The sequence below is a fragment of the Sturnira hondurensis genome, unplaced genomic scaffold (assembly GCF_014824575.4).
Source record: "Sturnira hondurensis isolate 20B ecotype Veracruz unplaced genomic scaffold, ASM1482457v3 Scaffold0018728, whole genome shotgun sequence".
NCBI lineage: Eukaryota > Metazoa > Chordata > Mammalia > Chiroptera > Phyllostomidae > Sturnira > Sturnira hondurensis.
The window spans coordinates 18079289-18095632 of NW_028091359.1; the positions used below are offsets into that span (position 1 = coordinate 18079289).

The 16344-nt window shown below is 42.4% G+C and overlaps 1 protein-coding gene across 2 annotated transcripts; it reads right to left on the minus strand.

The window, feature by feature from the left end:
* Window positions 1-1042: 1042 nt before the first annotated feature.
* Window positions 1043-14466, minus strand: TMIGD1 (transmembrane and immunoglobulin domain containing 1). 2 transcript variants are annotated; one of them, XM_037070281.1, is made up of 7 exons: window positions 14363-14466; window positions 12757-12945; window positions 10754-11032; window positions 6746-7024; window positions 2762-2865; window positions 1688-1728; window positions 1043-1159 (listed from the first exon to the last, which is right to left on the minus strand). In XM_037070281.1, the coding sequence occupies exons 2-7, from the start codon at window positions 12836-12838 to the stop codon at window positions 1156-1158; spliced, it is 789 nt and encodes a 262-aa protein (XP_036926176.1). In that variant the 5' UTR covers window positions 12839-12945; window positions 14363-14466; the 3' UTR covers window positions 1043-1155. The 2 variants fall into 2 exon arrangements, with proteins under 2 accessions (XP_036926176.1, XP_036926177.1); XM_037070282.1 differs by having other exon boundaries at window positions 12757-12860; window positions 14363-14432.
* Between the last annotated feature and the right edge of the window lie 1878 nt (window positions 14467-16344).

The following is a 16344-nucleotide window of genomic DNA, read 5'->3' on the forward strand; positions in this document are numbered from 1 at the left end:
CATACTCTTAACAGGAGACATACTCTTAACAGGAGAGTATGTCTGTTCCTCTTAGAAACAATTCTGTTGAGATTTTATATATTCTGTTCATTTCTTCTTTTTGCTTCTATGTCAATAAGGGGCTTTTAACTCCTGTCTGACAGCAGATTCTTCATCCCTCTTCTCTCTCTTGGACACATTTAGCTGCTGTAATATCAGACAAAATATTTTTTTCTAAGATGCGAAGTGGGAGGAGGGAAGCAGAGCAGAGACATCAAAGGTGGTTCTGGCCAGGGCTGCTTCTCCCCACAACCCACTCAGTTGTGTGGGAAAGCAAAGCGGAGACGCTCAGTGGAAAAAAATGAAGACGGAATGGGAGCAGAGGAAGAGCCGCAATTTAAAACTGAAGTAATGCGAGAAGAGCACAGCCTGACTCATAACTGATACACAGTAGCTGGATCTACACAGAGGACTGTGCAAAAATAAGCAGAGGATACTTACAAACAAACATGCTGGCCAGCCCATGCCCCTCCCTGTTGGTCTCATCCTCCTCACTATAAAAAGTCCCCAAAGTCTGTGACTGTGTCAGTCATGAAGAGAGAGAAAAATAAGGACATACGCTGAGTTTTTTATAGTATGAATTTTCTTCCATTTAAAGGAGTATTTTATATTCTGAGACTACATTCCTTCTTTTTAAGCTCCAAAACATTCCTTTTCTAAAACGACAGTGAGAGTAGGTGATAACTGGTGTTTTTTACGGGCTTCCCGGGCAGCTTAAAACACTGATCGCGCTATGTTGCCCCCCATTTCTTGTGTGTGGTGTTGCACTGAGACGTGAAACCCAAATATCTGTTCATCTCCTACCTAGAGGAATATATTCTAAATGGCAAATAGTTACCTACCTTTTTGGAACAAATTTCAATTAACGTACCCTTTAAGGAGAAGACTTAACAAAAACTTACTTTTCATACTTAACAGCTGTCTCCACCAAAATGTTGCACGAGCATGTCAAATTAGTCATAACAACTACTGTTAAGTGCTTAATGAAACACTTCATAACCTCTGACACTTTGACAGGAGCGAATTTAATAGTAGCAATAAATACAGGGGGGACTACATAAATCGAGGAGGTCCTGGTGCGCAATTCTTGCTGAATTCGATGGCACCTCCGCTTTCTCACCTGAAACGAAGCAAGAAATTAATTATAATGATGATCATAACAGTAAGAAAAAATTCAGAATTAAATTCATACTCTTGGGAAGAATGCCTTTAGATTTTTTTTTCCCCACTGCCCACTTAGCGTATGCTGGAGCCAACAGACCAAGGGAAGCCCCAAAGAGAGGACAGGGTTGAAGGTGAGGAGTGTGGCCTCTGACTGCGTTGTGACCGGGCAGAGGTTCCCCTCAGGGTGGGGCCTCTCAGTCATTCACATTGTGGGGCAATAAAACGCAGGGGCAATAACAAGCATTAGTCTAAAATTGTTTAAAGGCAGAGGAGGCTTTAGACCAAAGATATTCTCAGTTCTCGGCATCCTTCCAACCTGCCTTACCTGTCTTCCTGCAAGTCCAGACAGATCCTCCTCCACCCTCCATTCTCTTCTGAACCCCTTCACCTTCCAGCACCTCCCACTTCCGGGGGAGTTTGCTCTGGATGGGCAGTGCTACCTGGCTGCTTATGGCAGATCTTCGCCGCAGCCCCGGGTACTTACAGAGCTGTGTCTCTTTGAGGCTCTTCACCCTTCATGCAGAGCTAAAGGCAAACGAGACGAGGGCAATCAGTTTCCTGGCCCTTTTAGGGACAACAGATCAACATTTTGAATGCCTCAGAGTGGCTCAAGGGGCAAGAAATGCAAAAGTCTGATAATCTCCTACCTAGAAAAATACATACCAGTACAGAGGCGGCTAGAATACACAGCCACCTCTGAACTGGTCCAGGTCTTAGCCCTTTGGCCACAGTAATTATTTTTATTAAATCTAGAGAAGATATATTAATAATTCTTAATTAAAAATGCTCCTGGGATTCTTAAATAGTTGAGTATTTCTTTTCTTTCTCTCTCTCTTCCTCTCTCTTTTGGTAGGAAAAATTTTGCTTTGTATTGGAACAGGGGGTGGGTAAAAATGTCTCTTCTTATTGAGAGACATTTTTCCCCTGAATAATACCCAGTTGCCCTATGTTTCAAGGAGAATGGCCTTTGGTGCATAATGAACTCAGCCTAGGGTGCACTCATCTTCGTTAGAGGCTTCCTGCCATATTGGCCTCCATTTGGCACTGGATTAACTGGTGGAGTCAGATGCCTGGCATTAACCTATGCCCATGCGTCCTCTGCCTCACACTAACCAACAAGGTTAACCGTTTCAACAATTCAAACTCCAGCCCACCGCAGCCAAGGCAGCTGGAAAGGTGGGCATCAAGCGCTATCCTTCTCCAGCAGGCCCCTAAATCTAGAGCACATGCTACTCCCCATATTTATTTATTGTACCAAAGCTATCATAGCAACAATGAAGGGAAATTTGAAAGGAAGACAAATCAGCCCCAAATCCCCTACTCCGAACACCGCAGCAATTTCCGTTCCAGTCTTGTCTACATGCCCTTCTATTCTTTGCAAATCTTTACTGATAATAACCAAACAAGTTTTATTCCCTTGAGCCACTTCCATTTTGGATCATGTGGCAGAGAGACCAGGTTGTCCAGGTATGGCTCCTAACTCTAGTCACTTCTACAGCCAGTTCTTGGCTTTTATTTAGATGACTTTTTACCTAAATAGCTTAGAATACTTAGATACCTTCATTATTCTTCTTCTTCGAGCAACCAGTCCAAAGAACAGGGTTAGAAAGACCACCACACTTGCAGCAATAATGGGTTCTATTGGCATAGTCACAGCTCTATCTGTTGGAAATGTAAACACACAGAATGAGAACTTACATTTATATGCTTATAATTTATGTACTTCTCATATGTCCCAGCCATGGTGCCTTGTGCTTGATGTTTATCATCCTCTTAATTAAATCCCCCCAACAATCCCAAAAGGTAGGTGTTATTATCCCCATTTTACAGGCAAGGAACAAGGATCAGTTCGTGCATCCAAAGTTACAGAACTAGTAACTGGCAGAGACAGGTTATGAATCTAGTTCTCTGTGGAAGGATAAATTGTGGTAGCACCAATAACTGCCCCAAGGCAGGTGGTTGGACCAGCGGGTGCTTTCTTCACTCACACTTTTTTGCCATGCAGAAAGCAGAAGTAGGCTGAAGTCAGTGGTTCTCCTGCCTTTTGAAAAGTCCCAGAGATATAAGAGGGTTCCCCAGAGAGGAAAAGGGAGGCAAACTTTAAGAGCAAGAAGAGAAAAGGTGAAGAGCCCACTGGACAGAGGGGAGAGAGGTCTGTGGGCCCCAGGAACAGTGGGGACCCTTTACAGTGATAGAACCCCAAGCAGGTGACAAGACATTGTAGAAGATGGCTGCATGGTGCCTCTGGGAGAGTAGGACTCTAAGCACTGGCCTTCCCAAGCTGGGCACAGAGTTTCACATGCCTCTGAATGACGTGGAAGAACAAAGAGGCTACTTCTAACTTGGACCAGGAAGAGGTTGGCAGCAGCCAGGACGGCCCAGCAGGCACAGCTCAGTCCCTGTGCTCTGAGCACCAGGCAGACTCGGAGCCATTTTGCTGGTCAGGCACCATGGGCACAGGTTTTCTGCCTGTGAGCTTTCCAAGGGCCTATGAGAATATTTGAAAACTAAAAATAAAAAGGATGTATTGGCTCCAAAATATTGAAAAATGGCAAAACTATTCAAAATGAATAAATGTTTAAACATCTATAAAATGTAAATTTCTGTCCACTATAACCCAACACTTAAATAATAGTAATATTTAAACCTTAAGAACCACACTAATGATTTATTTATAATAAAATTAAAAACATACGCAAGTTATAAAAATTCTTTCAAAATTTGTGCAGCAGGAAAGTACATGTAACACCATATGCTTCATTTTACTATGTTTGATATGCTCTGGAATGGAACTTTCAAAAGCAAGAGTGATTAAGGTCAACAAAGTTATTTTAAAGATTGTATTTATTTTTAGAGAAGGGAAGGGAGGTAGAAAGATAGGGAAAGAAGCATCAATGTGTGGTTGCCTCTCACACGCCCCCCACTGGGGACCCGGCCCATAACCCAGGCATGTGTTCTGACTGGGAATTGAACCAATGACCCTTTGGTTCACAGGCCAGTACTCAATCCAGGGAGCCACACCAGCCAGGGCAATGAAGTTATTTTAAATTACCCTGCCTACGCGTCTAGAATCTGATGCCAGCCTAGGAGGGGAAGGAGCTCCAATCATGGTTAGGATACAATTTTAGGAATGTACAGTGTACTTGATATTGTGCAATTGAATTTGTGGAGAGATGTAGTCAACAAATATTTACTGAATGAGTGCCGTGTGTTCGGTGCTGGCCTCGGCCTTGCAAAAATAGGACAGACGTGGAAGGCTTCTCCCTTTTTGGCGCTCATATTCTTGTTGGGAAGACAGAGAGTAAACAAAGAAAAACTACAAATTGAGACGAGTATTACAAAGAACACAGGGTCATGAGACAGTACAGGAGGGGTGAAAGGTGGAGTGGAAGGGAAGGAAGGGTCTTTAAATTAATCTCATTTTAAAGCCCAAGCCTCAAGTGCCTCAAGATTATGAAATAGGTTTTACCCTCCGCAGTTGTGTGGCACACCAACCAATTACCTTTTAACTGTTTTCTTCCCCATCTTTGTCCAGTTCCTGCTCGGGATAATTTTGGGAAGTAAATGGATTAAGCATCCTTTACTCTTACTCTTCGGTTGTTGTTAAAAATTGTTCTCGAAAGGGTCTGGGGTGCATCATCCCTGTGGGGAAGCCGCTAAATAGGCCTTCTTAGAAGGTCTGGCTTTGTAATTGCCAGCCCTGGGCACCCCAAAGGGCCTGCCCTTTCCTGGGGTCCCCCTCTATTTGCAGTGCCAAGGAGAGATGTCACAATGAAGAGGAAGCAACAGTGGGACAGTTAGGAAAAAGAATCAGAATTCAGTCACAAGTTGGAGTATTTTTTTACTAAGCTGAAAAAATTGAAGCCACATGTGATAGCTTTCATTCTACAAACAAACCGAAATAAGCTGTCTGGCCCATTGGCTCACTTTGGATTTCAAGTTTCCGTGAAAAGTGACTTGGGCACGTGTGACTGCGTCTCTCCCCTTGTTCTGTTTTACTCTCTTATTTGTAAGCAGACCTGGTATTTCCTCCCAAATTAACATGGTAAAATGATCCCAACACATGGGCTAAGATCTTGTGCTTAAGAAAAAAGATCTGTGATGTCATTTCCAACTTGCACGGCCTCATTTAGAAACCACCCCACTGAGCCTTGCAACCGAGAGAGGCTCCAGGCAAACTTGGCATTCAGGCCGATCACCAGCAGCGGAGTGCTTATGCTGAGGAGGCAGCCAACAACAATTAAAGCAGGAAGAAATAAGAAAAAACCAAGTTGGTTTGCAGGAGCTCCACCCAAAACAGGATTCTGCCCACCTGAAAGCCAATTTGTCAGGCCGGCATCCTGCTTGTCATACAAGCTGTGTACTTTTTATGTGACATGGAGCAATTTTGATTCTTTCCTAACCAAGAGGGATGATAACAATCTCCCAGTCTCTGCGTGTGGACTTTACAGCCAGTTGGAATGGCATGGCCTGAAGCCCCACTGGCCATGCTTTTGTGGCTCTGGGGGAAGCGAATAGCCACAGGCCTTAGAATGGTGGCCTTTCCACTCATTTTATCCCACTTAGCTTATTTGTGGGTTTGGTTTTTAAAGGAAGAAGGCCCTGGGCATACTGATACCGTTCTGCAGGACCAGTTACTAAACAGGCCAATAATCACAGTGTTGGGCAAGGGCAGCTCTTCCCTCCCGCCCCCAAACAGCCACTCTGTTGGTGTCCTAGACGCCCCAGAGGGGGGGCGGGAATAAGAAGCCCTGTGGTCACACCAGCACAACACTTCTGGCTGGGGTGTAGTTGGCTTCTTGGGAACTGGCAAGGAAGGCAATAAGTGGGCAAATGACAAAGTGAATAATGTTGTAACAAGATATGGGAGCCTCAGCTTTGTTGGTTGCTCCTAGCATCCTCGCCCCAGTCCAGGAAATGTGTGTGTAAGCATTTTCTGTATCTGCTACAACAGGTATCTCACCTTCCTCTCTTTGCATGAACAAGAACTATGAGGAGGGAAAATCACTCTCTTATTGCAAAGGTAATAAACCTGGGTGGATGAAGCATGAAGCCAAAAAAGGTCTCCTCCCCCCCCGCCCCCCGCCCTTTGCCCTGACTCCCTCTTCTGATTAGCCTATATGTTACAATTTCAGAGTCAGGAGTGATTTTACGGATCCATTTTTCTGATCTATTTGTTACGTGTTTCTGACTTCTGTTTGTTATCAGGCTATGAACTCCAAAGTCCAGTTCTTACCAATCTGTAACCCAGGAGAATTCATGGAAATATTCATCCCTAAAAGCCTACCAACATCACCTTCTCCCATATAGTTCTAGAAAAGGACCTTTGCTCAAAAAGCGGTGTCCTATATGGAATGGACATAACTGCCCTAAAAGGAATGACTAGAATCCTTAGTGGCAAACTAGTTGAGTAGGATAATTCTCCATAGAAAATCCTGCCTACTAATCATAATTGTCCTCATCATTTGTTATCATGAAAAATATTTACTGAGCATCTATTGTGAGTTTTGCTCTGTGCTGGATATTATTTTAGAAGAGTTACCTTTGACAAAGAGGTGGAAGTCTTTGGTCTGTCTTTGCAGAGATGAATGTGCAACACAGCTGTAAGTTCCATTGTCAGACTTCTTGACTTTAGAGATTGACAGTTGAAGAAACTCACTTGTCTGTTGGACTTGGTGACGGTTTTTCTCTAAACTCAGGATGCTACCGTTTTTGTACCATGTCATTTGAGCCTGGGGGTTGGATTTCGCATTGCAAACTATGTTCACACTTCTGCCTTCTTCAACTGTTTGGATGTCTTTTCCACTTAGGAGAGGAGCAACTGCAAGATTCAAATATTTAGGTTTAATCAGCAGCTAAGCAGCAGTTCACTGTCAGAGTTCAAGATCTGTCTTCAGTCTATCTCAAGTAGTCATTCATTCATTTGACAAAAACTTATTGAGTGCCTTACTGTATACCAAGCACTGGGCCAGGAACCAGGGATGCCATCATAAATAACACACATCCACTTCCAAACCTACCAGCACTTTTAATGTGGCAGAGAAGACAAACCATGAAACAAATAGACATAATAATGAATCTGTACATATGTGTAATACTACCCAAGAGTATAAGTCTTGAGTCTTTGCTCGATGAGAATTAATATAATAAACCAACCTGCTAGTGTTGGATACAACAGTATAATATTAAGAAAGCAGGCCTTGAGGTTAGCCCTATGCCATCTACATCACTTACCGTGACCTTGAGAAGTCACTTAACTGCTAAGTAACTGCTCAGTGTTCTCGTCTAAAAACATGGGAGAACAGCTGCCTCATGGATTACTGTGTAGACTAAATGAGATAACGCCTGTAGAGAATTCACTGCAGTGTTAGTTAGCACTATTATTGTTGTGGTGGTGGTAGTTTTACATGCTCCTCACACCCTCTATTTTCATATTTTGTTTAACTGCATTTGCCCCAGCCACATATTTGCCAATGCATATTTGCATTTCCTCAATAATCTGCTAGAAATAACGTCCTCCTCTAGAAGGTGTTCAGGTCACGGCAACTCTGGCATCTGTGGAATGTGAGCGTGACTCTCTGAGTCCCGGTCATCCTCCTGTGTGAGCAACTCCTTACTACCTCTGTGATAAGGGCAGTTGAAGACCCCCAGATAGCAGGGCACATTTATCTGCACCAAATTGTTCCAACCCTTGTTCTCACCAGGCCTTTCCAACATCTCGAGGAGAAACGGCTGAGCTGACTCTCCCCTCTTCCGCACGCCCTTTGCATTTTTCTGGCCCAGTTGCAAAACAGTAATAAAATGCTCGAAAAGTGGGCTGTAGGGGAGAGGCAAAGGTGGAGAAGGAGGGGAAAAGGAGCTTGTATAATCCGCACACTGAATAATTAGACCCTGAGTAGGCTCTGCTATTAATAACGCTCAGGAGAATGACATTTTGTTGTTCTTTGGAATGAGCTTGAATTCCATATCTATATCCAACAAGGATGTTATGTGGTATTTGGATATGCAGGAAGCTGCTAGAATATATAGAACATAATTGCCAAAGATACAAATTCCAGCAGTTTCACTGGTCCTATTAGTTGTTCCTTTTAATTTAACTATTTAAAATTAATTTTAAGCTTATCAGCTATATGTGAGCATTCCCTTTTTTAAAAAAATTATACATTTCAGGTAAAGTTCAAATCTTCCTTGACTCTATCTTCATCATTTTCTGACTCCATAGAGATAGTCACTATTATCTGTTTGATGTAATTCCTTGCATCTTCTTTTTAAAGATTTATGTATTTATTTTTAGAGAGAAGGGAAGGGAAGGGAAGAGAAAGAGAGGAAGAGAAACATCAATTCGTGGCTGCCTCTTGTGCTCCCCCTGCAACTCCGGCCTGCAACCCAGGCACGTGCCCTGACTGGGAATCGAACTGGCAACTCTTTGGTTTGCAGGCTGGTACTCAATCCACTGAGCCACATTCGCCAGGGCTCCTTGCATCTCATTTTAAAAAGTAGTTTTTATACATATAATATGCCCATAGGAAATGTATTGTTTTAGGAAGGTAAGAAGAGCTACCTGAAAGACTTCATTCTCTCAATGACTTGAATGTTTTTGAGATGCATCCCCACTGAATCACAGTTCTAGCTCCATACTTGTAGAGTGCCACAGTACAATAGATGACTCTTTAATCATCTATTTTGATGGAAATTAGGTTGTTTTCGTTTTTTTAATGTAAAACACGCTTCAGTAAATATGCATACATACGCCTCTGTGCACACGTGCACGTGTTTCTCCGCCAGAAGGAGAAATGCTGGGTCTCGCAGGGCAGGCACTTTTGAAATTTCAACAGTTATAGCAGAAGAGGTGGTCTTAGTGTACACTTTCGGCAGTAATGCCTGAAAGGCTCTGTCTCTGCACACACTCCCCCAAATGGTGTATTATCATTTATTATTGTTGTTTACAATGGTACCACTTGCTCAGGACTGCACATGCTATTCTTGCCCCTTTGTAGCACCTCATTTTGATCTGTGGATGGATGAGTTTCTATCGGTTTGTCACTACGAATCACTGACCAGTTGTTGTTTTTCATATGTGATTAGCAACAACAATATTTATGAGGTGATTAGAGAGATAATTTGGAATGTGGATTCAGGCTGGAAACTCAAAATCATTTTTTAAAGCCATCAGATCACATTGGCATTTCTGCCATGTCTCCCTTCAGAAGATACAATGGGCAGGGCATGAGATGAGGAGCCAGGGGACTTGCGTCCTGTTCCCAGGCCTGCTGTGATAATTCAGGCCCTTAGTCTGAGCCCATTTCCTCATCTGTTATGTTGTAGGGATTACGAGACCTCCATGGGCACCTGATAGTTTTAGATTCTATCCAAGTACACATGAGGAAACTCGCTTAAAAAAAACCCCACATTTTGTTAATTCATAGAAAATAAAAAATGAAACTCCTATTCCTAGTAACAAGCAAATGATTCACTCTGGAAACTCAAGTTGCAGGTTACCAGCATTTTCCAGAGCTGATTCCTTGGCATTTTCCCCACCCTTTTATCTCAGGAGCAATGGCATCGCCTTTTCACAGAAAAGCCTGCTGAATCTGAATCCAGAACCCTTTCTTCCAAATCATACCACATCACTACCCCAACCCACACCACCCCTCACCCATCATCCATACCCCTCCCATGTAGAACCAGCTTTCCATCCTAACCGACCATGATCACCAACGTAGAATCACTTGTGGGACTCCTAACGCCATAGAGTTCCATCAGTGGGTTACCAATTCCTGCAACCCAGCCATCAAAGAGCTTTGTGTTTTGAGGTTTTAAACATGAAAAGCCAATATATTTATGAAAAGGTGAGCACCCTCATTTTTAATTTAGAAAATTAAAATAAAATATCCTATCAGACTGGCAAATTTCAAACTCAGTGTTGGTGATGGTGTGGGGAAACAGGCACTCTCACACTTTGTTGTGGGAGCATAAATAGCACAATTGGCCTTGGCTGGTGTGTCTCAGTGGAGTGAGCACCGGCCTGCGAACCAAAGGGTGGCTGGTTCGATTCCCAGTCAGGGTACATGCCTGGGTTGTGGGCCAGGTCTCTAGTAGGGGACATGTGAGAGACAACCAGACATTGATGTTTTTCTTCCTCTCTTTCGCCCACCCTTTCCCTCCGTCTAAAAATACATAAATAAAAAAATTTTTAAATCTCTGAAATCTGAAGTAAATAAATTTCTTTAAAAAATAAATATATAAATAGCAAAATTTGGCAATATCAAGCAAATGTTAATGTGCACGTACTCTTTAATTTTTTTATCCTCATCCGAGGACATTTTTTCATTGCTGAGACTGAGAGAGGGGGAGGGGGAAACATCGATTGGTTGTCTCCCATGAGCACCCCCAGGGATCCAACCTGCAACCTTTTTATGCAGGAACCACTACTCCAACCAACCAAGCCACACCCGCCAGGACTGCACATAGGCTTTAGACCGAGATTTCAACTACCACTTAACGTAGGGCAGACAACACAGTGACCAGCAACTTCTTTCCCCTTACTCACAAGTGACATTCAGCACCACTGAGACGGACACAGACTGATTCCTCTGTAATTTGCAGGTAAAGGTGACCCCATTGTCATTTTCACTGATGGAAGACACACAGACAGAGCTGGAATTGATTTTGTTTTTGTCCTTCAAATCCACTGACCCCTGTTCTCGGTACCAGAGAAGCCCTTCGTCTCCAGTGCGGTTTTGAACATCACATCTCAGAGACTCTTCGGCGCCCAACACAGTGTTCAGAGTAAAGTCCTCAGTTTTACCATTCACAGTTAAAACAGAACCTGTGAGTGCAGAAAGAAACTATTTAAGATAGCGTGAACAATCTAAATGGCTATCAGTATTACATCAGTACAATGAAACACTTCTCAATAAATAGCTGAAATAGTTTTTCAATAGATTGAAATAGTTGCATTGGTCTATATGATTTTACAAGAAAAAAGATCCATAATGTATCATTGACTAAAAAAAAAAGAAAGAAAGCTTAAAATGATGGTTACCAAACTTTGCTGTACATTGGAATCCCCTGGAGATCTTAAAAAAATGGCTGAGGCCTTGCCCCAACTCCCAGACATTCTTACCGACTGATAGGAGTGCCATCTGGGTGCCGGATTTTTTAAAAGCCCCAGACGGTTCTCATGTGCAGTGAAGTTTGAGAACCACTAGGTTAGAAGACAGTATGTTCAGACTTACTCCATTCACACACACACACACACACACACATTTATGTGGAAAAGAGAAAAATTCTATCTCTATATATAAAATTGGATTGATAAAAATAGAGAAAAAAATGGAGAGATACTTACCAGATTTAATTTACTTCAAGCGGTTGGATATAGCAAAGTAAGGGATGGGAGTGGAGAAATACAAAGGAAAAAGGATTATAGTAAAATGGAAAAATATTTAAGATATCACATCAGATTAATAGGCAGAATGTAAATTACATCTCTAATAACTACTCTAAATATATCAAAATTGCATATGGGCAAGAGCTGATTTGAGAATATTTCTGATTAGATGGTAGAATTTGGTCTTCCATTTCTGATGTTTTAATATTGTTTTGGAAGCATAGCGAAATAAAAAGATACTTAAACAGCTGTGGTTTGTGGGATAGAAAAGTTGCGGCAAGAATGATCAGCACATATAGTACTTTATTTTCATTTCTCATTTTTAAAAAGATTTTACTTATTAATCTTTAGAGGGGAAGGGAAGGAAAGGGGGAGAGAAATGTCTATGAATGGTTGCCTCTCGGGCGTCCCCTGCTTGGAACTGGCCTGCAACCCAGGCATGTGCCCTGACTGGGAATCGAACCAGGATCCCTTGGTTTGCAGGCCCATGCTCAATCCACTGAGCTATACCAGCCAGGGCTTCATCTCTCATTTTTAAAAATTCATTTATTGTATAGCAACAAATCCAAATGTCAATTTTAACTTTCCTGGTTTAGAAGCAAGTCACAAAAGGTAAAAAATGACTTTAGCAAAACCAGAAACTTGCCCCCTTCATAATATTTGTTAATATATTTTGTAAACACATTAACTTTTTCTTTAAAAGCACAAATTACTGAAAAAAAATGATATTGCTGCTTAGTATTTTTTTTAATCTGGAAGAATATACACCAAACATTGAATCATTGTGTTTGGATGATGGGATTTGGAGGGATTTTTACTTTTCTTTATTCATTTATATATTTTCTAATTTATTTGACAATGCCTATGTATTGTTTTTAAAATGAAAGGGAAAACTACTCCTAATCTGGGGTGGGGAGCAAATGCAGGAAAGATTTTCCTATAAGTTGTAGGTTCAAATAAACAGCAGATGGTTATAATATCAGAACCATTAAAATATTTTCCATTTAACTTTTTATTGTGTTATCTGTCTCCTGTACTCTGAACCATACCAACTATGAAGTCATTCCAACTTGGATTTTGGGTTTTTCCAATGCCCACAAATCATTGTTAATCTGAAATTTTTCTTTACTTAAAGAGACAACAAAAGACTATGCACTTACTTGTCATTTCACGTGGCAGAAATACAAGCACTAAGAGGAGAAACCTGCACATTCCCTTTAGGCCACTGCTCTGCTGTGCCATCCTCAACGAATTTCAGTCGGATCTGCTGGGGGGCGAGAGTGCCGTCGTTTCTGTCCTTTGGGCCGCACAAGACAGAGTTTAGGAACCTTTGTCTTGTCTGTTAGGCACTTAAAATGAAGTCCAAGGTGAGTCATCCCGGCTACAATGGTACTATTTCTAGTTTTTCAACAGTCCTGTTCTGACTACTGAGTCTAAAGTACTTGCCGCGTTAAACCATTTTTAAGACAACAACAACATTACAGAGAAGCAGGCGGTAAGTTCCCAGGCAGCTAGAGGGCAGCCCTGGGGAAGATAAAGCCAGCTTTCCGCAGGGAAGCGGAGAACGTCATCTTCACAGAGGAAACTTGTTTCATTCTCAGACGGTCCCCACTGAACAACATAAATCTTGTTTTGAGAGCCTCTCTTTGGTCATTTTTGTAAAGTTGCCCTCTGCTAATGGAGAGTTTTTGAGACGATTCCAAATGGTTTGTACCTTAAAAAAGATTCAATTGCAAAATGACCTCTTGTCCTAAACTATCTTAACTTTCGTTTTCCCCCATCCCTCCACTATTCTCCCCCTCATAATACCCCTTCCCTTCCCCTTGGGTGGACTAGAAATAAAAAAATCAGAAAGGCCTCTTTTTCTTCTGGGCTTTGCTGTTGCCATCCCTCTCCCTAAGATATTCTCCACTTCCATCTAGAAAAAAGCAGGTAATTATTAATTCCTTTGAAGAGAACCACTATGGATATAGTAGAAACACACACAGAATGCTTTCTGTGCAACAGACACCATGCCAAACACTATATGTACATTATTTAAATCTCAACTAAGCCCCTAACAACCCTCGTGAGGTCATTTCTAAAGGTTTGGAGAGATTATATAATTTGCCCAAGATCCCAAAGACAGTCAATGTCAGGGCCGGTATTGGGAACGAGGACTCCAAGGCCATGCTCTTACCCACCCTATGGCCTAGATTAATACTCTCTTTCTTTAAGAAGCTGCTGTTACTCCCTTCCAGTCTCTGGCCACTCCACAGACCTTAGCAACGTGGAGTTTTGTCCCCCTAACATGAATATTAACCTTTAGGAGCTGGAACATGCCCATGACCTTGCTGGACAGTGCTACTGCTCTCCATCCCAGGCCCCTCCTGGCAGGAGCAAGCTTCGTTCCCACCAGGCTCATTCCTTCTGGTTGGCCAGCCTGCATCAATCTTTCAATAAGAAGCAATTAGTGCTAATACTGATTCTTTTGTAATTTCACAACCTGGTCAAAAAGATTTCTATGACAGCGTTGTCGCAGCAATGATTTTAGAATCCGGTCACCAATAAAGTTTTCTCAGACACTGCCCACTGCAGGTACACAATAGAAACTGAGAGCGTAAGCTTCTTGGCAGACCGCACGCCACTTTCTTGAGGAGGAAGTTTGATTTCCCGCTTCCCTTCCACCCCGCCAGGACGGCAGCTTTTCAAAACAAGTTTCACTCACTTGGCATATTTATAGTTTCCGTGACTCTCCTTTCTATACAAAACAGTCTTACCACTTACCTGCTGAGCTTTGAAAAGCTGACTTCCTTGGCCAATTGTTCCGTTGTCTGAGAACCGTGCATCCCTTCCCTGTTACCATCTTTATAATACTTGAATTTGAACACTTTATGACAGTTGGGTCAGGTAAATAATTAAATGGGGTTCAAGGTCTGCTTCTCTTTACAGGTTCTTAGGGAAGACAGTAATTAGGAAAGACATCTTCTTACTATCTAAGTGCTTTTGTACACCTAAGTTACTGGGTGGGGACAGATAACACTAACAAGGATGTAATTGCTCCAAAAAAACCCTGATGTTGTGCAAGAATGTGTAGCTCACCTCACTGAACATTGTCCTGCTTAAGTTAGATGGCTGAGCTTCGGCAACCTGGCGGCCTGAGGACTGTGATGGGGCAAATCGGAGAAGAGGTTGGATTTTCACGGAGGCCAAAACACTGGAAGATTTCCCACAGCCTAAACAGTGCTGCACAGCTATCACTTCCCCCCCGTAACCCGAGCCCAGGGTTTAAGCTATGCCAAGCCAGCCGGAGCAGGGGAAAGTTCTAGCCCTCTGGGAGTCTCACCTGGTGGGGCAATCTTTGCGTTACACTTTCAAGAATCAGTAATGGAGGATAACTATATTTTATTGGTTAAAAAATATGTGCTCATGATATTGTTACAATGTGAAATTAATCTGGCAAGTACTATTGTTCCAATTATACAAGAACAGGATAAAAGACTATTTATGTGTTTGCACATTTTAACACATTGGTTAAGTACATTGGCGATCTAGTCTTAGTAGCTCTATGACTCCAAAAGTTATTCAACCTCCATGAGCCTCGGGTTCTTCATCAATACAATGGGATAAGAATAATGCCCTCCCTACAACGTCCCTGTGAGGATTAAATTAAGTAAAGCATGTGAAGGAACACACGGCAAGCCCTTAGTAAGCAGTTACTATTGTTATTATTAAGATAGGCTGGGCAGGGCACAATAAACCAACGCAGCTTCCCTGCAGCATTGTTCCCGTAAGAATCATAACTAAGAGCAGTTCTGGTTGGCTGGGCTGCCAGCACGGAAGTGAGATAAGGAAGGGAGGAAAGCCAATAAAGGGTGTGTTAATAAGCAGGTCAGTACTGTGGGCAAATGTCACTGTGGACCCTTGGACGAGCTTTGTGAAACACACCTCAGAATCAATTCATAAGGGTGAAGGAAGCTTGGGTATTTATCCACCAACTTCTCCACATCACTGGTGCAGGGACACTCTTGGAGTGTTGACTCCCCAGAACCCCCAGCCTGCTGCCCCTGGAGGGCCAAGTGCACACTCTGCATCCATCAGTGAGTGTTGAGGCAAAGACACTCAGGGAATCACCTGCTGGATGGAAACTGCTTATAGGTGCCCTCTAGGGTGGTCAGGGGGTAGGGCACCGACATCAGCTTCTACAACTGCATAGTAAATGATGTTACAATATAATGGTTAATGATTCTCATGGGTGATAAAGGTATCTTATCGGCGATAAGGAGAACGTCCTTATTCTTTGGAGATGTCTGCTGGAATATTTATGGGTTAAATGTTTTGATAATTGAAAGTAACTTTCAAATGATTCAGCAGAAACAAATAAAAGCACACTTACAAAGTAACCACAGCAAAGTATTAACACACTGAATCTAGAATCTAGATAAGATCACATAGGTATTCATTACACTATTCTTTCAACTACTGGGGAAAAGTAATTAGCGGTTTTAGTGGGGGTTGCCAGCGCATCCGGCCATGAATTAACAGAAGACTTGGGTTCTCAAGTCACGCTACTGTCATCTGTGCAAAATGTTTTTCATACCTATCCAAATCTGTTATGTTAAAAGATGAGCAGTGCTCCCTGAATCCCACACCATTAAGTGGGCGTCCCGGGAGATCCGAAGATGAGCAAGACCTCCTGGTCTTCAAGGGTCTTCCGTTTCAGGAAAGAAAGTTGCTGGTTCAGAGCGGGGCAGAGTGCACTGTGCTGA

What these genes read in the sequence shown, in the direction of transcription:
- TMIGD1 (XM_037070281.1), bottom strand. Translation starts at nt 12,838, where the DNA reads ATGGCACAGCAGAGCAGTGGCCTAAAGGGAATGTGCAGGTTTCTCCTC. An exon ending in TCTGCCACGTGAAATGACAA is followed by an intron (nt 11,033 to 12,756) that starts GTAAGTGCATAG and finishes CTGCACTCACAG; the next exon opens with GTTCTGTTTTAACTGTGAAT. An exon ending in GAAGAAGAAGAATAATGAAG is followed by an intron (nt 1,729 to 2,761) that starts GTATCTAAGTAT and finishes GTTTGCCTTTAG; the next exon opens with CTCTGCATGAAGGGTGAAGA.